General features: G+C 44.1%; 1 protein-coding gene across 1 annotated transcript in view; it reads right to left on the bottom strand.

The window, feature by feature from the left end:
- Positions 1–1227: 1227 nt before the first annotated feature.
- Positions 1228–22547, bottom strand: part of VPS53 (VPS53 subunit of GARP complex) — a 139888-nt gene continuing 118568 nt past the window's right edge. Inside the window, exons 19-22 of the mRNA XM_059148582.1 lie at positions 21727–21796; positions 6425–6562; positions 4566–4670; positions 1228–4047 (exon numbers count right to left, since the gene is read on the bottom strand). Of these exons, the coding sequence (XP_059004565.1) occupies positions 3877–4047; positions 4566–4670; positions 6425–6562; positions 21727–21796 (484 nt within the window). The 3' untranslated portion in view covers positions 1228–3876. The remainder of the gene's footprint in view (positions 4048–4565; positions 4671–6424; positions 6563–21726; positions 21797–22547) is intronic.

Genomic DNA, 22547 nt, shown 5'->3' with positions numbered 1-22547 from the left:
TTCCACAACAGGCAGCCCAGCCAACAGGAGGGAGGGAGAAAGCTCTCTTCTCCTTGTCTGCAAGTTTATCCCTAAATGCTATGAAAATAGCAGCTGCTCGGGCAAGGGGACGAGAGGGTTTGGAGAGTCCTCAAGCTTTTGAATAAGTTGGATATCACGGGCATGACCTAAAAAGGCAAAGACCAGCTATTATTCCAACACCCGTGGCAGAGGCAGCCGGCACAGAGCGGCATGGTTATGTGGCCCACTGGCCGTCTTGTTCAAGTCAGTCCAGGAACAGAACAAGCCCTGTGGCTGCCCACCATCCAGCCAGGCCAGCTGCCAGGGGTGTGGGCTTGGCCAGTGATAATGAACGCTTCCTAGTTCACACTGCTTTACAGTTTACAGAGCATGGGCATATCATCTGGTCTTAGGTGACCTATATAGTCTGATTCATTAGAAACCCCTTTTATAGACCCTGGAAACTAAGGTTCAAAGCACCAAAGACTCATCCGATGTCAAAGTGCCAGACCCAGCCCTGGAGACCAGGTCTTGGACACCTTCTTCCCATTCTGCTGCTCTCCAGGGCCTCCCATGCCCAGTTATGGAGGTTAAGAGGGAAGAGACCCGGGCAGGTGAACCATCCCGCCTTGCCCTTCTAGAGGGTTATAAGGAAAGGTTTCTTTCTTTTTTCATCAGACTGATCTCTGGGTACCCTTCTGAAGTGGGGGAGTTGATGAAAATAAAGAATGGAAACTAAGTAATGATCTCCAAGCCAACTCAATGGAAGTGCTGCAACAGATTTTCCACCGCTTAAAGAAACATCAGATTTCCCAAAAAGTTCACTGCAAAATGCCCACCCAGTTATTAAGGAAACAGGATTAACTTACTGTGGACGGGAGAGAACTCATTTGCAGTCACATGGAAAAGCAGGCTATGACTGGAACAGCAAAGTGGAGAAGGGAAAGTCAACAGGATAGAAATTCAGGGCACAGGAAGGGTTCCAAGTTGGAAGCAGCACCCTTTATACATATTTACAGAAGGTGTCTGGCACAGCCCGGACATGCTGATGAGCAGGGCTGTCTTCAGGCACTGGTCCCTTTGGTGGTCAGGGAAGGGGCCGGTCTTAGGCAGGGAACAGGAGCGCAGGGGAAACACTGCGGGGGGCCCATGGCTCACCGGCTTCCTGATTCCTTTCTATTGTCCGTTCTGTTTTCTGTCAACAGTGAGGAAATACACCCTAGCAAATGACATCCAGTAATGTTTAATTAACTGTAGTACTTCATGCTCCAATATGCACCAAGAAATCACTTCCAGATGGGGGAGATGAAAGATATTTACACAAAACGCAGTCTCTTTATTTTAAGGAAACTGATACCTCCCAAAGGTATGCAACTTTGAGGGTCTGACAGGCTATCTATTTTGATAAATCCTAGAATGAGACTGGAAATTCGGATTTGCTATATACAGTGCAACACGGACTCTTTCTGCATTCCAGCTTTTCATGCGGCCATGTTTCTAAGGCTATTGTTTAAGGGGCCCAATGCAGTTCTAATGATTTTATTTTTAGAAATCTGACTTAGAGTAGACAAAAAGTGTGAAACACTGGGTTTACCGTCAGCAAGTTAGTATTTTTTTTTTTTTGAGATTTCTCTTCCTAGGGAGAGGAATTACATTTCCAGCTGTGACCTTTTGGCATTTTTCCCTAGCATTCCGCAAATAGGGAACCAGGTTTCCTTGTCCAGCAGCAATCCAGGAGCGGCGTAACAGCCCCACATCAGGCAGCAGCTGCAGACCTGCTTGCTCGCCCCGTTGGCCTCACAACTGTCACCCTGGTCTTTGGCAGTCTGCTCTCAGTCCTGTTTGATCTGCACCGAAGAGCCATCCTAGGCATGAGAGACCAGACACCTTTTTCGGGGCGGGGTGGGGGCAGGCAAAGTCCTAGGTACTAGTTCTTTGTTCCTTAAGAAAGGAAAGGGAGTGGTGACAATTTCAATTCCAGAACTGAACTTGGAGGTCAAAACACTCTAGCCATTGTGGTTCCTGTCTCACTGTTATGATCCAAACGGAACTTTCTCCAGCCTGGGCCCCTCTAAGCCAGCCAGCAGGAAGTCTGTCCATAATAAGAACAGCAGCTCTTTTTCAGTAATAAATGGTCCATATTTATTTTACCCACATAAAGTGGCTTCAAAGTTTTTTTTTTTTTAAACTTAGAGAAAGCAGGTGGGGGGTGTGGAATGGGTACAGTGTCTAATTTTATTGCAGTGGTTTTTAACAAAAGGGTAAACATTATAATTACTTCTATGCCAGGCCCTACTCCAAACATACTCATTCAGAATCTCCAGGCAACTGTAGGTGTAAAAAGGGCCCCGCATGATTCTGACACGTATCCTCAGTATCCCCAGCTGAGAAACACGCTGTCTTTAGAGGACGCATATGCAGCATTCAGACCCCTTCAATGAGGCATTTAACATAACTCCTCCTGACATCTGCTGGCTCCTTGGAGATTCCTGACAATGTAATAAATCAAGAAAGCAACTTCCCTGGCTGTGACCACCAACTGGGGGAAAACATCGGCTTGACATCTCAATGCGTTATGGAGATGTCCAGAAAATGACTCTTCAGGAATGAACTGAAAAGAGAAGTATGCATCGATAAACACGGAGAGTGACAAGAACCATGTGGAGCCTGCCGGCTTCCCCGGCTCCCCAGGTTGATGACAGATGGCCCAAGTGGTGGTGCCATTTGTAGATGGGCCCATTGGCCCCTTTCTAGAGGGCTGGGGCAGGCTCTGAGCAGGTGTTTAAGGCCAACATTCTGTTCCTAAGGTATCCATGGACCTGCGTTCTTTCCCGATAGTAATAAAGTCATAGGTCACTCTGGCACTTCATATTGCTTTTGTTGTTTCAGATCATTCTGGAAAGTAATTTGGGTTTGAAAATAAATGGGCAGGAAGGGGATTAAAGGGCTCAGGCCTCCTGCACTGTCCCACAGCTTCATCTGAGGAGAAAGCCTAGGACAAGTTTTTCTAGGAAAACGTCCTAGTTTCTCTTCACAGAAGGCTATCCCTTCCCTAGAAGTCAGGAGTAGGGTGGGGATAAAGATATGGAGAAAATAATCTGCTTACATCATGCAGTGAGTGGACAGATACAGGTCTATCCCCAGCCCCAAGCAAGGAGCCCTACGGCACAGAGAACACATAGAATCTTCCCAGGTGAGACACACAGTGGGAATTTCTCCTTAGACGTATACAGACAGGGGACTGTTGGTTATGGAGAAATGAGAAGAACGCACTGGCCCAGTCATGACAATTATGTACCAGGAAAATGGACCTATGAGGAAGAGTGCTCCTGCCTCCACTGCCTTCATAAAGCAAGGCCAATGTCCTCCACCTGTATTCTGCCACCTCCTCCAGAGCCAAGCCCACAGAGCAGAGAGGACAAGTCTTAGGGCTTGGCTGCAGAGGTAACCTCAAACAGCAGCAGACGGAGGAAAGGGTGGGATCCAGGTTTTCTCACCCAAGCTGCCTGCACAGGCACGGGAGACGGGGCCACAAGCCAGACGGATCTGACTGCAGAGGTTGGGGAGCTAGACCGGTGACAACGGGATGGTTTGAAAGCAGCCCAGGAACACAAGTGGACTGTGGGGTCCTTTTGCCCACTGCCGCCTCTGCTGTAGGAATCTGGGATCAACTAAGGAGGCTTTTCTTCACCCTGCCCTTGCTTGGCTTCTTGATCAGGACGCAGATTAAGACAGGTCATGGGCAAGACTCATTAACAACCCGTATGTCTCAGGAAGTTTCAAGACAGATGATCCGAGAGTCAGGGGGAGCACAGGAGAGGTGGGGGGGTTGCTGAGCATCACAGGCCAGGGGACAAAAGTGCCCTGTGTCAGCTCCTACAGTCTCTTTTTAATCAGTTTCTCTAGTTTGCGGATACGCGAGGACTCCTGTTCTGGTGTTGGGGCCAGTAAGGACAGGGAGCTGGAGCCTTCTGGACCTGAAGGTGGAGTGGGGAGCCTCTGGCGTAGAAGCTCCAGCATGCTGCTCTGCTCGCTTCTCTTCAGCCCCTGATTGAAAGACAAAGGAGGATAATCATGAAATCTGGCCCCAGAAAGGCCTGGGGGGAAAGCGCAGCAGTGGATTGTGCAAATGGTGTAATTACTCCAGGTGTACGATGAACACTTTATTGAGGGCAGTTACCAGCCCAGGCCAGGAGCAGCCCGGGAGAAAAGCAGAGGAAGGAAAAACAGATAATAGGAGCAAAAGAAGGGGTCAAGAGAGAAGGGACAGAGTGCGGAAGGGTACTACTCCTTCCCCACTGCATTCCTTCTGCTCCCAGCCTCCACGGTGCCATGGTCCTCGAAGGGGCACGGAGGTACCAGCACCATCAGGAATTTATTTGGCCCGGGAGCTTTCTCCCCAGAACACTTCTTAGAATCTGGTTTGCAGCATGGGGTCAGGCAGAGGCACTTTGAGAGAGCTACCCAGGACCCCATGTCCCAACCTTCTCCCCTCCCCACCCCAGTTAAGAACCAGAGTGTGACAAGGATGTGCGAGTGTAGACAGAACAACTCACTGAACTGACCTTCATGTCCAGTATCTTCTGGAAGGTTTCTGTGTTGCAGTCCGTAAGGAGTTTGATGTAGTTGTCAACAAACACCACCAATGGTTCGTGAGGAGCCATCACTACCTACCAGGGGAGAGAGACAGGAAGTCATGACTGGAAGGCAGATGATCATTTTTTCCCTAATTGCAAGCTGACCTGAAATGGATTCTGCAAGATCTCCTTAAGTGACAGCAATCCTGAGCTCAGAAATGTCCCAATGCCGTATTTCATCTCCAAATTCAGTGACAGCATGGTTTTTAAAATTTGCTAAATCACAAGTATCACCTTTTGATTGCTTTTTGAGTACAGATTCCTATGTCCCCCTCCTGAAGACTTTAGCTCAGAAGGCCCGGGCTGGTTCCCAGGCGATTTTTACATATTGGGACCATTCTGCGAAACACCGTGTTGGAGTCTCCTGTTTTGAGACAGGGGTTCATGATACCTGCTCCTTCTGTCCCAAGGCACCTCATCCCTGAGGGATGGGTCGCAAAAGTCATAAAGCTAAGTGAGTTATAGGGCACCTGGTGTGTCTTAGTCATTAGGTTAAGACAGCTGGGTGTCTTACTCATTAAGTGTCAGCCTTTGGTTCAGGTCATGATCCTAGGATCCTGGGATCGAGCCCCACATCAGGTTCCTGTTTCTCCTTCTCTAGCTCCCCCATGCTTGTGTTCCCTCTCTCACGACCTCTTTCTGTCATAAATAAAATCTTTAAAAAAAAAAAAAAATCTAAGTGAATGAGGACAAAAAGACAAAAATCCCAAAGCTGCCTCACTCTTCAAGACTTAAACTCTGAACTTCATTTAACTATATTCATTTAAACTATTGATTAATACACAAACAGAAAAAAACTAATGGTATTGAGAGCCTCAAATTCATTCCTCTTTGGTTTTGGAATGTCGTGTCTGATTTTCTTCCTGCCGTGGACTGGTTTTGTTGTGAACTCCTGAGAATGGACCACAGAGGGGCAAGGACCAGTTCACTCAGACATTCCCTGCAGATAGCTCCCAAGCTTTGAGCTCTCCTCTCCAGTGGGTAAACCAGCTGTGGGGGGGAACCAACAAGGCTGCTTCTGACTTCCTAAGGCCAGAACCTCACCTGGTCCCACGGACATCTCAGGTGCCATAGCTACCTTCCACTCCTGCCATCATTTGAGAGTCATTCTGTTTGGGAGACAGACCTGACCAGCCTGCAAGCCCTGCTCTTTTAGGAACATTTCATGATGGTTTCATTTGTTCTCCAGGCTTCCCCTCTCCTCCGAGAGCCCCTCACCCCACTTCTCAACAAGGGCAGGTGAAAATCAGATGCAGGTGCTCAAGGCTTCAGACATTTGCAACATCATCACCCACATATAATAATTTGTTACATGGGGCTTTAGAGAGCCCATTTGCTGATTAGATTCAGTCCCTGAAACATCTGTTTAGAGTTCCTGTAAAGTCGTAGAATACAGAAAGCTGAAGAGGTTTATGGAGAAGGGAGTAACTGATACCTGGGCCGGAAAGTCCTGCTGAGAAGCAAAGAGATCCTTGGCTGAGACACTGATTCATGGTGACAACCCACCTGATTTCCAATCTTGGCCAAATCCTACTACAAGAGAATCCCTTTACAACAAAAAATTCATTTGTCAGAAAGAATTACTGATCACCTGAGTAACTCTGTCTATTGACTTTCAACAGTATCTAATGAGGTCAAAATCTAGTCCAGCTAAGGAATGTGGACAATCCCTTGGGACTGATAGGGACAGACCCTAACCTGTACTTTCAAAACCAGTACTACTTGGAATAAGCCACCAGATAACCAACCCCTTTTAACAGAAACCCCGAGGAAGACATAAGCCCCACCTTGAGTATCATTTCTGCGCGGGTCATGCCTTTCACAACAATCTTGGTGTAACTGGCAGGTGCTTTCCTCACCACCTGTGAGCCAATGGAAGGTAGATCAAGCAGGACCATCTTCAGGGAATGGGTGTCCAGCAACAGCTGTGGGAATGAAGCAGCATATTACACAACACTTAGTATACCTATGCTGATTAGTAACAGTTTCCTGATTTTAAATGTAATGCATTGGAGAGAATTTTGAAAATAAAAACTTTCTTTACAACTCCTACTGCCCAGGAAAAAACAAGGGAGACACAGTTAAATGTGGTATATCCCTTTGAAAGCTGGTAAGAGAGTAGATCTTCAATGTTCTTACCACAAAAAGGAAATGGAATTACGTGACAGGATGGAGGGGTTAGCTAATGCTGCAGTGGTAATCATTTTGCAATATATAAATGTATGAAATCAACACCCTATACTTTTATACTTACACAGTGTTGTAGGTCAGTTATATCTCAATAAAGCTAGAGAAAATATGTAGTAGAATTCCTGCTGGTCTATGTATGTGTAGATAAAACTAAACTAGAGGGACGCCTGGGTGGCTCAGTTATTGAGCGTCTGCCTTCAGCTCAGGTCATGATCCTGGAGTCCTGATTGAGCCCTGCATCAGGTTCCCTGCTTGGTGGGAGGCCTGCTTCTCCCTCTCCCGTTCCCCCTGCCTGTGTTCCCTTTCTTGCTGTGTCTCTCTCTGTCAAAAAAAAAAAAATTAAACAAAACTAAACTAGAGGGGTGCCTGGGTGGCTCAGTCAGTAAAGCATCTGACTCTTGATCTCTGTGTCATGAGTTCAAGCCCCATGCTGGGTTCCACGGTGGGCATGAAGTCTACTTTAAAATAAATAAATAAAAACACCGCCCCCCACTAAGTTAGAATCATAGTATACACACAGTTTTATATTAGAATCATAGTATATATACAGTTTTATAACCTGGTTTTCCCAGTTAATATACGGAGTTTTTTTGTATTTTATTTTCCCATCTTGGCAGTCTTAAAAATTATTCTTTTTTGAAGGTTTTATTTATCTGAAAGAGTGAGAGACACAGAGAGAGAGAGATCATGAGCAGAGGGAGGGGTAGAGGAAGAAGCACTATCCCCACCGAGGAGGAAGCCCGATGTGGGACTCCATCCCAGGACCCCGAGATAATGACCTGAGCTGAAGGCAGATGCTTAATGACTGAGCTACCCAGGCGCCCGTTAAAAATTATTTTTAATGGCTACTTATACTCTATGGTGTGTGTGTATATAACTTTACTTATTTATTTTTAAGATTTTATTTATTTATTTTAGAGACAGAGAGAGAACGAGCATGGGGAGGAAGAGAGAGGGACAAGCAGACTCTGCACTGACTGTAGAGCTCGATGTAGAGCTTGATCCCACCACCGAGCTGAAATCAAGAGATGGACACAGGGGTGTGTGGGTGGCTCAGTGGGTTAAAGCCTCTGCCTTCGGCTCAGGTCATGATCTCAGGGTCCTGGGATCAAGCCCCACATTGGGCTCTCTGCTCAGCGGGGAGCCTGCTTCCTCCTCTCTCTGCCTGACTCTCTGCCTACTTGTGATCTCTGTCAAATAAATTTTAAAAATCTTAAGAAAAAAAAAAGAGTTGGACACAACTGACTGAGCCACCTAGGCACTCTTAGATTTTTATTATTATAACCAATGAATGCTGTGGCGAACAACTTTGTATATACTAATTCTAGGTCTATCAAAGGCATTTCCTTAGGAGAGTCTTTAGGACAGATCAAAGGATAAGGACATTGTAAGGTTCTTGATACAGATCTTGAACTGCTTTTCAAATGGAATGTGCACCTATTCACATATCTGGCAGGAGTGCAGGCTACACCCTTCCTCATCAGCCCTTAAGATGATCATAAAATTCTTGCTTATTCAACAGGCAAAAAATGGTAACTTGATATATATATAAATTTTGTTTTAAAAGATTGTATATATTTATTTATTTGAGAGAGAGAGAAAGAGAGAGGGAGGGAACACAAGCAGGGGGAGAGGGGGCTTCCAGGTGAGCAGGGAGCCTGATGCAGGGCTCGATCCCAGGAACCTGAGATCATGACCTGAGCTGAAGGCAGATGCTTAATGGACTGAGGCACCCAGGCACCCCTAATTTTTTTTAAGTAAGCTCTATGCTTAACCTGGGGCTCAGACTCATGATCCTGAGCTCAAGACCTGCACACTTCACCGACTGAGCCAGCCAGGTGGCCCAGTATTGCTGTATTTTTAATTTCTCTGATGTTAGTGAGGATGTAGGAGAGAAACCAAATTTAAACATCAGTATCTTGGTAACAATCTGCCTTTTCCTTCCTTTGTTCCTTTGTTCCTTCTTTCCTTCCGTTCTCTGGGATGCCAACTGTTCAGAAGAATATTAACTTTCCTGATTGCATACCAAGTGTCAGGAGAGATGACTGGGATGTTTCGTTTCATTTAATTTTTACAAGAGCCTCCCCAATGGGCATTTATTGTTCCCATTTTATAGATGACAAAATCAAAGCTCTAGAGATTGAATTAACTTGCTGATGAAGGTGTGTCACATGATGGACAGATGCGCCAGATAATGAGGTGAACAGGACACTGTATCTCTGTTTCCTGCCGCCCAGATACATGCTGTGGAACAGTGTTGGCTTTGAGTTCACACTGTTTCCTGATGATTCCACATGCACTGCTAAGCAGCTGCACTGTTGGCAACCAGGTGGCAGGGAAATGGCTGAAGGCTCAAAGGGCATATACACTCTGGCCTGTTCCAACAGTTTAGGAGAAGAGAATCACATACCCACCAAAGGTGGCAGAGGGTGACAATCCTACTGCCACCATTGCTCTGACAGTGAAGCTTTTTTTTTTTACATTAAAAAAAAAAGATTTTATTTATTTGACAGAGATGCAGGGGGCACAGCAGGCAGAGAGGGAGAAGCAAGCTCCCTGCTGAGCAGAGAGCCCAATGCCAGGCTCGATCCTAGGACCCCGGGATCATCACCTGAGCCGAAGGCAGCCGCTTAACCGACTGAGTCACCCAGGCACCCCTACACAAATGTTTCTAACAGGTTTATTCATAATTGCCCAAATTCGAAAGCAACCAGGATGTCCTTTAGTAGCTGAATAAACTGTGGTAATGGAATATTGAATTTCAAAACTATGCAGAAATGAGCTTTAAGCCATGAAAAGACATGGAGGAACCTTAAATGCCTACTACTAAGTGAAAGAACCCTGTGTGATTACAACTACATTATATTCTAGAAAAGGCAAAACTATGGAAAAAGAACAAATATCTGCGGTGGCCAGGAACTGGGGGTGGTAGTGGGATGGATGGGTGGAGCACAGAGGATTTTTAGGGCAGTGAAATTTCTCTGTATGACAGCATAATGATGGATACATGTCACTATACACTGAACCTACAGAATGTAACACTAAGAGTGAACCGTAACATAAATTACAGACTCTGAGTGGTAACAGTATGTCATCTTAGGTGCAGCAGTTGGAACAAATGTAGCAATCTGGGGCAGGCTATTGCTAACGGGTGAGAGCCTAAGCTTTTGTGGGGTAGGGAGGCATATGCGAACACTCTGTTCCTGCCCTTCAATTTTCCTGTGAGCCTTAAACTGGTCTGAAAAAAATTTAAAGCCTCAATTAAAAAAAAAAAAAGCTGGCGAGGAAGCTACATGGAGGAAAGAAGAATGCCATGTGGTAGTGTGGCTAGTCAAACTGCCAGTCATTCAACTATTAGGGCATTTGGGGCTCTTCTTGGTTTTCAGAGATGAAAATTCTTAACTCTCCTAGTATCTGGTTTTTTTTAAAAGGCCTTGGGCTTACAGTCAAATACCTAAGCTAGGTGCCTGGGTGGCTCAGATGGTTAAGCATCTGCCTTTGGCTCAGATCATGATCTCCAAGTCCTGGGACAGAGCCCCATATCAGGTTCCCAGCTCAGCAGGTAGTCTGCTTCTCCCTCTTCCCCAGCTTGTGCTGTCTCCATTTCTCTCTCTCTTTCAAATGAGCAAATAAAAAAATCTTTTATTTATTTTTTAAAAAGATTTTATTTATTTGACAGAGAGGGAGAGAGAGAGATCACAAGTAGGCAGAGAGAGGAGGAAGAAAGAGAGGGATGCAGGCTCCCCACTGAGCAGAAAGCCCGATGCGGAACTCGATCCCAGGACCCCGAGGTCACGACCTGCGCCAAAGGCAGATATTTAACCCACTGAGCCACCCATGTGCCCAACAAGTATTTTAAAAAATTAAATTAAACTAAAGTACTAAGCATGCATAGGAGAGATGAGGTTAGACTGCTTGAGGCCTACACGAGGAGCCCAGCATCAGAACACTTATCAGAGCCCACTAGAAATGATCGCTGCTCTTGCTCCGAGGGAACCCAATACATGCCTCTGAAGAATAAGCATGTTAAATCCCAGGTAGATTAAAAACCTAGATATGATAAGAACAACTTTCAGAAGAAAACAGATTCTTCTTCTTACTTATAGATAGAGAAGAATGGGAAACAGGACAGATAAAAAAATCTATTACCTTAAAATAAGGCTAGATCAAAAGATACAGAAGCAAAGGAAAAACACAAATCAGAAAAGGGTATCTGCGATATTGGTAAAGGAATAATATTCAAAATACATAACAATTCCTACAAAGCAGCAACAATAAAAAAGGCCAGCAAAACCTCAACAGTAATAACACCAACAGTGGGGCAAAGATTTGAACAGGTAATTCACAAAAGCAGAAACTTAAGTGCTCACAAGGCATCTGAAATGATACTCAACGTTATTAGTGATCCAGTAAATGAAAAGCTACAAGCTATATACCATTTCATGATCATCAGAGAGACAAAAGTAAAACGGTTGATACTACCAAATGTTGGCATGGATATGGTGCAATGAAATTCACACTTGTCGTAAGAGTACAAATAAAAGCACTTTGGGGGAAATCCAGTAACGTTTTCCTACCTGGGGATGTGCATAACCCATAACACAGCCCTCACACTTACATCCTTTAGCGAAATTCTTGCCCACGTGAAAAATGCTCCCTGTATCCACTGTTTGCAAAAGCAAAAGACTGGAAACAATCTAAATGTCCATGAACAGCTGAATGATAAACGAATGGTGGCATATTCATGCAATGGAATACAATACTGAAATTAAAACGAACGGATTCAAACATACATCAACACAGATAAAACTCAAAAAACTGCTAGGCAAAAAAAGCCAGCCAGGAAATGATATGTAGAGTACTGTTTATATAAAAAGTTTTAAAATGCAAACAAAAATCATATAATTTGAGAATATACACAGATGGAATATACCAAAATACACATGGGAATGATAAAAATCAGAATCAGAACAATGGTTACGGGGCGCCTGGGTGGCTCAGTGGGTTGAAGCCTCTGCCTTCGGCTCAGGTCGTGATCCCAGGGTCCTGGGATCGAGCCCCGCATCGGGCTGTCTGCTCCGCGGAGAGCCTGCTTCCTCCTCTCTCTCTCTCTCTCTCTCTCTGCCTACTTGTGATCTCTGTCAAATGAATAAATAAATAAATAAAATCTTTAAAAAAAAAAAAAAAAAAAAAAAAAAAAGAACAATGGTTACCTCTGGGCATGGAGGCAGGGGAATGGCTGGCTAGGGCCCACAGGAGGCTTCAGTAATAATGGTAATGATTTACTTTATTAAAACAATAAAGCAAATGTGGGAACATGTTAAAATTTGACTGAGCTAAGTGTTAAGCCAGTATTCTTGATATTAGTTTCTACACTTACGTTAACTGGGAACACTTCTTTTTTCTCTTTCACTCTCTCTCTCTCTTTTAATATGCTATTTGATGCCTGGTAAGGATTCAACTTTATCTTCCATGCAGCAAATTTTCAGAGCCTTGTCAAAATCAAAGCCGTGTCTTAGCATTATTTGTTGGAGGGAAAAAAATGATTAGGTTTAAAAACATATGGGGATAGTTCCCACTTTTTCTGTACTTCCTACTTCCCAGAGATATATTATATGCATAAATAATTGTATGGTCTTAAGTGACAGGGAGAGTTCTGAATGAACTTGACATAATTCTTTGGGTCTCCTCTATCTTGAGAGATTTGGTATTTTCAAGTCCCTAGTCAGTCATAATAAAATTCTGTTCTCACCAGACATCTGTACTGATGGAAACCTCAGTCTCAGGTTTTACAAAAAGCAATGAGGTCAGAAAAGGCAAAAGCCAGTCTGACAGCCTTTGCAGCTGTCTGTGGGAAGTGCAGGTGAAAGGCTCCATTTATCATGAAAATCTGCTGCTTGTCATCTCTGAAAGTAGCTAATAGTTCATCTCCTTAGGCATGAAGCATTGGGCAAGAGGTGGCCATCAGCCAAATTTGAGCCTCAGAGAAAACTTTTGGGGTGGTATAGCTTATGTTGTTCCTGTGTTACTGGGGTGCAAGCCTGGCCAGCATGTTGTGTATATGGAAGGTCATCACCCAGATGTGGAAAGTTTGAAGAGTTCATCTCTTTTTCTTTTTTAAAAAGATTTATTTGAGAGAGAGCGAGCAAGTGAGAGTGTATACATGAGTTGGGGGAGGGCCGGAAGGAGAGGGACAGAATCTCAAGCACACTTAACCTATTGAGTGTGGAGCCCAAGGTGGGGCTTGATCTCATGACTTTGAGATCATGACCTGAGCGGCAATCATGAGGGCGACACTTAACTGAGCCACCCAGGCAACCCTGGAGGGTTTGTTACCTTCCTTCCTTTTCTTTTTCTTTCTTCTTTTTTTTAAGATTGTACTTATTTATTTGAAACAGAGAAAGCACACAAGCAGGCAGAGTGGCAGGCAGAGGGAGAAGCAGACTCTCTGCTGAGCAGAGAGTCTGACATGAGACTCAATCCCAGGACCTGGGATAATGACCTGAGCCAAAGGCAGTTGCTTAACCAACTGAGCCACCCAGGCGTCCCTAGGGAGGATTCAGTTCTTTTTCTTACCTTCAGATTTTTAACTTATTTGATGGAGAGAAGCACAGCGAGAGAAGGAACAACACAAGCAGGGAGAGTGGGAGAGGGAGAAGCAGGCTTCCGGCTGAGCAGGGAGCCCAATGTGGGGCTCGATCCCAGCACCCTGGGATCATGCCCCAAGCCGCAGGCAGACGCTTAACGACTGAGCCATCTAGGTGCCCCATGAGGAGGATTCATTTCTTAAAGAGTCTCCTATAGGGCACCTGGGTAGCTTGGTCGGTTAAGTGTCTGTCTCTTGATTTTGGCTCAGGTCACGCTGTCAGGCTTATGAAATGGAGCTATGTGTCGGGCTCCATGCTGGGTGTAGAGCCTGCTTAAGATTCTTTCTCTTCTTCTACTCACCCTTCCTCTCTTAAAAAAAAAAAAAGAAAAAGAAAAAGAAAAAAAGCCTCTTACAAATCTTGGGCAGGGGAGGGGGAGCATCATGACTATCACTAGTTATGAAAACCTTAAGAAGATAAAGGCACATTCCTAGAAGGTTTTTATTTAGTAAATATTTATCCATTTATTTGAGAGAGAAAGAGCACAAGAGAGTGGGAGGAGGAGCAGAGGGAGAGAGAGAATCCTGAAGCAGATTCCCCACTGAATGTGGAGCCTGATGTGGGGCTCCATCCCAGGACCCTGAGATCACAAACTGAGCCAGAAAGAGTTGGCTGCCCAACCTACCGAGCCACCCAGGGGACCCTATTTTTCACCTTTAGAGCTTTAATCCACCTGGAATTTTTCAAATCAAGATATAATTTGCATATGAATAATATTTACCCTTTGAAAGCGTAATTCAGTTTTTAGTATATTCACAAGGTTGTGCAACCATAACCATTATCTGGTTCCAGAACATGTCATGACTCCACAAAGGAACTCCTACCTCTTTGCAATCAAATCCTGTTCCCTCCTCTCCGCTCGCCCTCACCAACCATGAATCTACTTTGTCTTTTAGATTTGCCTGTTCTAGATATTTCATGTAAATGGAATCCTACAATATGTAGCCTCTTATATCAGGCTTCTTCCACTTAGTGTAATGTTTCCAAGGTTAATCTATGTTGCAGCAAAAGTACATACTTCATTCCTGTTTGTGGCTGAATAATATTCCCATTCCAGATGATACCACATGTTTCTCTCTTCATCAGCGAGACACATTTGAATTGTTTCTACTTTGTGGCTATTATGAACAATGCTGCTATGAACACCCGTGCACAAGTTTTGTGCAAACAGACTTTTCCAGTTCTTTTGGGTATGTATCTAGGAGTGAAAATGCTGAGTCGTTGGTAATAGCCCTATGTTTAACTTTTTGAGAAACTGCCAAAGTACTTCCCCAAATTTCGGCATTTTACATTCACACCAGAGGTGTAGGAAGAGTTCCAATTTCTCCACATCTTTGGTGGAACTGATTTTTTTATATGGTGTATGGTAAAAGTCAAGATCACCCCCCCCCCGCCACCCCAACGTGGATATTCAATTACCAGCACTGTTTATTGAGATCATCCCTTCCCAACTGAACTGCAGGGTCACTATGGCAGAAATCAAGTGTCTGTAACATATACACATAGTGGGTCTATCTCTGAACTGGATTCTGTGCTGTTGGCCTGTCTGTTGTCCCTGACGCCAGTACCATGCAGCCCAAATTATATGATAACATTAAAATGCCACCAAAGACATTGTCATTCTCATCACACTGCATATCTGGAGATTTAAGTCCTCTGACTGTTCTTTTTTTAAAAACTATTTTAGGTATTCTAAAGTCTTTTGCATTTCTACCTAACTTTTAGACTCAGCTTACCAATTTATATCCACACTCTCACACCACCCCACCCCTTGCTAGTTTACTATATCTAGAGATGAATTCTAGAAGAACTGACATCTTCTTAATATTGAGTCTTTCAACCTATGAACTTGAGCTACCCTCAAGTTTCTTAATATTGTGTTGTCTTCCATGTAGAAGACTTGAAAATTTTTGGACAGATTAATTCCTTGGTTGTTTCCTGAAGCTACTATATATGGTTTCATTTAAATTTTTTCATTTCAAATGGTTTGTTGCTGGTATATAAAAATATGAAAAATCAATACTGGCCTGAAAAAATCAATTCTGCAACCCTGTTAAATTTGTATTTTAATAGTTTACCTGTAGGTTTCCGGGGATACCGTCATTCATAATCATTTTTCTCTGTGAAAAATGACAGTTTTGCTTCTTTCTAATCTGTACCTATCTTTTATTTCTTTAAGAATTAATTTTCTTTTTGTCTTATTGTTCTGAACAACAGAACTTCAAGGGCAATACAGGAGAGAAGTGGCTAGACAGGAATGGTGGTAGCAGACATTCTTGTCTTACTCCTAGTTTGAAGAGAAAATCTTTCTATAATTGACCATTAAGCAGGTTTATTGTAATTTTTTTTCATTAACTGATTCCTTGATTTCGCAAGCTTGCCTGGTCCTCCCAGCTCCAGGACCTTGGTGACCCTGCTGATGGTTGTATACTCCTCTGCAGGGGTGGCTATTGTTTGTCCCCTTGCTCTGTGTGGCACAGCGGGAGGACCCTTTCGGCTGAGTGGTAGAAAGGCTTCAAGCTCAGTGGGAAGGATGGGCTCATAGAAATCAAGGTGGGCCATGGCTTAAAGAGACATAGGAAAGTGAGTGATAAGGTAGGTAGATTCAAGAAGCTCTACAGAAAGCGAAAAGTGCTGTGCAAAAGGGAGAAACCTTCACGATTGGGACAGTAGCCCATGTACACAAAAACTGGAAGGAGAAAGTTCAGTTTTTTTGAATGTAAGTTCTTTAAAATTTTTTTTTTTTAAAGATTTTTTTATTTATTAATTTAACAGAGAGAAATCACAAGTAGATGGAGAGGCAGCCAGAGAGAGAGAGAGAGGGAAGCAGGCTCTCTGCTGAGCAGAGAGCCCGATGCGGGACTCGATCCCAGAACTCTGAGATCATGACCTGAGCCGAAGGCAGCGGCTTAATCCACTGAGCCACCCAGGCGCCCTAAAATTTTTTTTAATTAAAAAAAATATATATATTTTTTTAATGTAGGCTTCAGACACCCTGCATGGAGCACAACATGGGGCTTGAACTCACGACCCTGATATTAAGACCTGATCTGAGATCAAGAGTTGGACGCTTAACTGACTGAGCCAGGTTCTACAGCTGCCCCTGAACGTAAGTTCTACAGTCAGAAAATACAGAAGGAAGCTAGTTTAATTTCAGAAAGCATGGGGTTTTATGTCAATTCTCAAAATTTTATTTTGGATTACTCATGAGTAGGGTAACACCACTGTTGTTGTTGTTATTATTATTATTTTGGTAAATTTTGTTACTATGGAGAGGTTTAAACCTATATGAAGTACACATAATAGTATAGTGACTCCTTATGTACTGCCACGCTGCTGCCACCAAAGACATCGTCATTCTCATCACACTGCATCTATGCTTCTGATCCAGTGGCTCTCACTGGGGGTGGTTTGGTTGTACCCTCACTTGTGCTCGGATGTCTGGCGATGTCTGCAGACATCTTCCCTTGTCACAATCGGGATGGTGTTGCTGGCGGCTAGTGGGTAATGGTGAGGGGTGCTGCCAAATATCCCACAATGCACCTGACATCCCCACAGTGGAAGGTTCCTGGGCCTAAAACGTCAACGGTGCAGAGGGTGAGAAACCCTGCTGTCAGTGCTCTACCCTTCACTTAATTTTTTGGGGTAAAATGTAAGTATATTGGGATGTACAATTCTGAACTGTAGAATTCTGACAAACGGATTTAGCCTTTGTAATGCACACCCCTCTCCTAAGTTTCTGTATACAACCTTTATCAGAGTCAACCATCTTTCTTCTATTCCTAGTTTGCTGAGGCAGTGGTTGGTGAGTTTTATTTAAATCTATCCCTACGGGAATTACATTGTTATTGATCCACTTGCTTTTTTATTTATTTTTTATAGATTTTATTTATTTGACAGAAAGAGAGCACAAGCAGGCAGAGTGGCAGGCAGAGGGAGAAGGAGAAGCAGACTCTCTGCTGAGCAGGGATCCCGATGTGGGGCTCGATTCCAGGCCCCTGGGATCATGATCTGAGTCGAAGGCAGCCGCTTAACTGACTGAGCCACCCAGGTGCCCCATCCACTTGCTTTTTTAAAAGATGTGCTGAACTCCACACTTAGAGGAGATTTACTGGGATTTGCCGAGAACTGTGCCCAGGAATAACCATTCTATTTTCTCATTCTTCCAACTGCCATTATGCACATACTACCTGATTCTCTTTTTCCTTTCCCTTGGTGTTTGCGCTTAAAAAAAAAAAATCTAAATTTTGCTTTAAATATTTTTTTCCAGATGATTTTGAATTCTGTGAATTTTTAAAAAGTCAATATGGTCAAAATGGAGTGTGTGTTTATGTGTATGTGATGGAATATTATTCAGCCTTAAGAAGGAAGGAAATTTTGAAACATGGATAAACCCTGAAGACACACTAAAGTGAAATAAGCCAGACACAAAAGGATAGATATTGTATGATTCTGCTCAGATGAGGTACGTAGAGCAGTCATATTCATAGGGATAGGAAGGTGAATGATGGCTGCCAGAAGGAAATGGGAAGCTACTGTTTCACGGGAATGGAGTTTCAGTTTAAGACGATGACAAGGTCTGCTGGTGGAGAGCTGTACAACAATGGGAAGGGACTTAATACTACTGTACACCTAGAAGTGGTTCAGATAGTCAACTTTATGTTATGTATGTTTTACCATAATAAAAACAGGGTCAGGGGCGCCTGGGTGGCTCAGTGCGTTAAGCCGCTGCCTTCAGCTCAGGTCATGATCTCAGGGTCCTGGGATCGAGTCCCGCATCGGGCTCTCTGCTCAGCAGGGAGTCTGCTTCCTTCTCTTCTCTCTCTCTGCCTGCCTCTCTGCCTACTTGTGATCTCTCTCTGTCAAATAAATAAATAAAATCTTAAAAAAAAAAAAAAAAACAGGGTCAGTATGTATATGAAGACAATATAAAGGAAAAGAAAATAGCTTCATAGGTGATACACTGCTCAAAATATTTCAGACTCTGTAAAGGGGTGTGTGAGAGTTTGATTCAGTGCTCTTATTTAAACATGAGGAAACTGAGCCTAGATCAGGGAAGCAATGGCTCATGATCACAGGGACCATTAACAGCAGAGTAAGGACTGGGCCTCAAGTCTTGGGATCCTTTCCCCCCCACACCATATTGTGCTGCTTCCTGTATGGTAAGTTCGTGCAAATGGTTTGTATTTCTCTTGTGTGCTCAGTCACAGATACCATCGCCATAAGACTAATTAATGACCCTGCAAATCCTGTAAGATCACCATCTAGGAAGAAGCATTACAAATATTGGTACGGTTCAGTTCTATGTGCCCCTGCAATTGCTCAAGAGGACTCTGAGGTCCACAGATAAATAATTCAATTCATATAGTAATCAGGAAGAGAATAAAGAGCTGGGAAATGTCTCCTTTCCTATTTTCAGCACAAGTGTTGAAGATAATCTAAATTTAGGATCTAGTGCCTTTGTGACAAAGCAAAGGCAGCTGAGATCAGGCAAAATCTTGGCTTTCAATTCCACAGCTTTGTGAAAGCTTGGATTAGAGCTGCTACAAGACGTGAGTCAGAATCTGTTGCAGCCTTTGTAAACTACCTGATTCCTGTGGTTCTGTTGTCCAAGTAACTGCGCCTCCAGCTATAGGACTGCGCGCGTTCTCAGCCCAGGTACTCAGGGCAAGCATGGACCCGCCTATACCTGAACTTCATGTGGGTATCCAACCGGGGTCACCTTGCCCTTCAGTTCCCACCTGTGCCCACTTCTGGGCCAGGCTCCCTTATCACACACTCCCATTTGCCTTGTGAGCAAAGTAAAATCCAGCTTCGCAAATGGTTTTCTCATCCACATCTCAAAGCAGGAGTTAATTCTGGCCAAACTGCTGTTTTTTCAGAAGATATGGGCTTTGACTCCCAAGCTGATTATTTTACCATTCTTTTGAAGAAGAGAAAATCTGAGGAGCACAGGTAGGATATTGGATTTCTGTGACAATATGAAAATATCATGGTTATTAGACACTCAATCAGCTAGCATGGCCCACGCAAAGCTGCCGACTCACAAAAACATGTTCCCAACAGGCCGACTTTGTGTTCCAGTGGCTTCGTCAAGTCTAGAGACAAAACGTTAGGAACTCGTACCTCTAGAGCTTCTCTTAAGATACAGAGATTATTACTGCACATCCTCTCTGATTATGCACAACAGTGAGGCACACAGAACGATTTCCCAGCGAACAGGTACTAATGACTGGAGACATGCTGGGGCATTATTCTGCCATCTCCAATGGACAGAGTTAGTTCTATGCTTATGACATTCAAGAGTCAAGAATTGCAAAACACTGAAACTCTATAGTCAGTGTCTGGATCTATGCAACCTCCCAGGAAGCTTTCTGAGACAACACTTTGGACTCTGGCTTTTAAAGCTGGTCAGCCACACAGCTGCAGCAAGTAGCAACCAGATGTCATGGGTGGGCGAGGCGGGTACTGAAAGCAGAAACAGAGTCATGTTCTTGGTCTGAGCAAGCGAATATCGGGAAGAGCCAGCCTCTGCTGAGGGCGTACACATGCCAGACGTTGCATCAAGGACTTGATGTGCATGATCTTGTTCAATCCTCACAACTGCCCTGTAAGGCGCAACTACAATCAATCCCCGTTTTCTAGATGAGGAAACTAACTTGCTGGGAGGTTTGCTGAAGGACAAGCAGTTGCTGTGTTGCAGAGATAGGATTCAACTGCATACCTTCAGCATTCTGGACCCCAGGACCTTCATGTATACACCATTCAGCTTTTTCATAAGATAGGAAGGCAATGGCCCTTACAAAAAGAGTATAGAAACAGGGCACGTATCAGAGTCAAGAGACTCCTGATGTTCACAGCTATTGCATCCCTGGCTGCAATATCTCATGAGGGATCCATGATGCACCGGGGCACAGGCCAACTTGCCGTCTTCCGGAGACATGACTCAGGTCAGCAATGCTGAGGGCCCAGGGTGAGGGCAAGTCACTGGGCTGGGAAACATCTGAGCCTCTGCCAAGTCGACTAACTCAGGGGAAGAGCAGGACTTATGGAAATGTCTTCAATTACATCATCTCACTTAAAAATGTCGTTGGGAGTTCTTTTCAATATAAAAAGTAACCGAAACAGGTAAAATGTTGCTACCTAGAGGTCTAGAGAGTATTTCTTTTAATGAATACAAGGGAATCATTTAAGGTCAGGACACAAATAGCTTGTATCTGAATAGGTGTTTATCAAGAGTTAGGGGCTGAGTATTACTGTTTTTGTTTCTAAGGTTATTTAAATTGTTCTCCAAATCCAAGCACCTCAAATTTCAGACAGTCTCGGGAGCCTGGGTGGCCCAGTGGGTTAAAGCCTCTGCCTTCAGCTCAGGTCATGGTCCCAGGGTCCTGGGATCAAGCCCCGCATCGGGCTCTCTGCTTAGCAGGGAGCCTGCTTCCTCCTCTCTCTCTCTGCCTGCCTCTCCACCTACTTGTGATTTCTGTCTGTCAAATAAATAAATAAAATCTTTAAAAAAAAAAAAAAAAATTTCAGACAGTCTGGATAGGTGATGGCCGAAAAGAGGGGACTCCGCTATAGCACATACCTCAACCCATCAGCGCTGAGGTGACACAACTGGTGAGCAGAGGTCTCAAAGCACAGAATTCAAGTGAACAGGGTGGGGTTAATCACAGAAGGCTTCTTGGGTGAGGTGACTGGCGTCTCAGTACCAAAAGGATAAGCCTTTCTTTGCTTGATACTCGGAAGTGTCTCTAACCAGCAAGTAAAGGACCCAAAATAATCAGAGTCTTTGTTGCCCCCTTTGCCTGGACTCTTCACTCTTCTTTCTTCTCAAGTGCCAGCTTTTGGGGGAGCCTTCGTGGAGTGTCCAATCTGAAGCCATTACTCCTTCATGCCCCTAAGATATTTTTTCACAGAACCTAGTTTTATACCCTTTAGCATATTTAAGGTAAAATTCTCATTTATTTATTAACTCACATCTTGTCTATCTCTTCTTACCCGGGTGTGAGCACCTGGAAGGAGAGATTTTTTTTATCTTGTTCACTGTGGTACGCCTGTGCCCAGCATAACGCCTGGGTACGTAGGTGCTTGACAAAAATGGTTTAAATAAGCAGATGAATTAAGCTGCCAGGTCATCTTCTGTCCCCAAACAGGGGAAATCAGCAATCTGATTTCTCCAGGGTAAGTCCCTACTAGAAAGATTTGTGTTTGACCTAGGACAAAAGCCTAAGAAAAAGGCCGATTTATCTCACCTGTTCTGCTCCCACCATGCTAATTGGCTTGCACTTGAAGAGGTGGGTTATAAACTTGGGAATGAAGGAGCTGTGGATTAAAAAAGAAAAAAAAGAAAAAATTAGGCTTATTCTCTCTCTCTTTTTTAAGGTTTTACTTATTTTAGAGGTAAAGAGCATGCATGAGCAGGGGGAGGAGCAGAGGGAGAGGGACAAGTAGACTCCACGATGAGTGCTGAAGCCCGATGCACGGCTCAATATCAGGACCCTGAGATCATGACCTGAGCCAAAATCAAGAGTCAGATACTTACAGACTGAGCCACCCAGGCACCCCAGGCTTATTTTCCTTTTGGTAAAGAAACGCAGAAAGTTTTTTTAAAAGGCCCTACTTCCTTCTACAAGAAAACAGAAATCAAAGTAGATGCTATTATCCCCTCCCAGCAACCACTGCCTTCTGTTTCTTCCAGCCCAAACCGTGGTTTTATTTAGGTATATGTGGTCTTGGGATGCTGGGGAAAAGCTGATCCCTCCCAAACTGCAGAGGGGAATTCTAATTAGCCTTAGCCAGTCAGACCATGGCATTTCTGTGCTGACTGTTGGTGGTCCTGAGGTTGGGACATGACCTTAGCCAGCCACCTGGACCACAGGAGTGGACTTCACTGCATGGCTGCGGGAAGATGTCCTCTCTTCTTCAGGGTATTCTTATGTTTGGCTAGAACACTGAGAGCCATTTTACCATCATTCTAAGAATGAAGCCAGCCCCAGGAGAGCAGGGTAGAGTATGGAATTTGGGTCCTTAGTGACATTGCTGAACCACTGAGTCAACCATTTTTGGATGTGTC

Source organism: Mustela lutreola, chromosome 15 (assembly GCF_030435805.1).
Source record: "Mustela lutreola isolate mMusLut2 chromosome 15, mMusLut2.pri, whole genome shotgun sequence".
Taxonomy (NCBI): domain Eukaryota; kingdom Metazoa; phylum Chordata; class Mammalia; order Carnivora; family Mustelidae; genus Mustela; species Mustela lutreola.
This window is presented reverse-complemented; position numbering and strand designations above follow the sequence as displayed.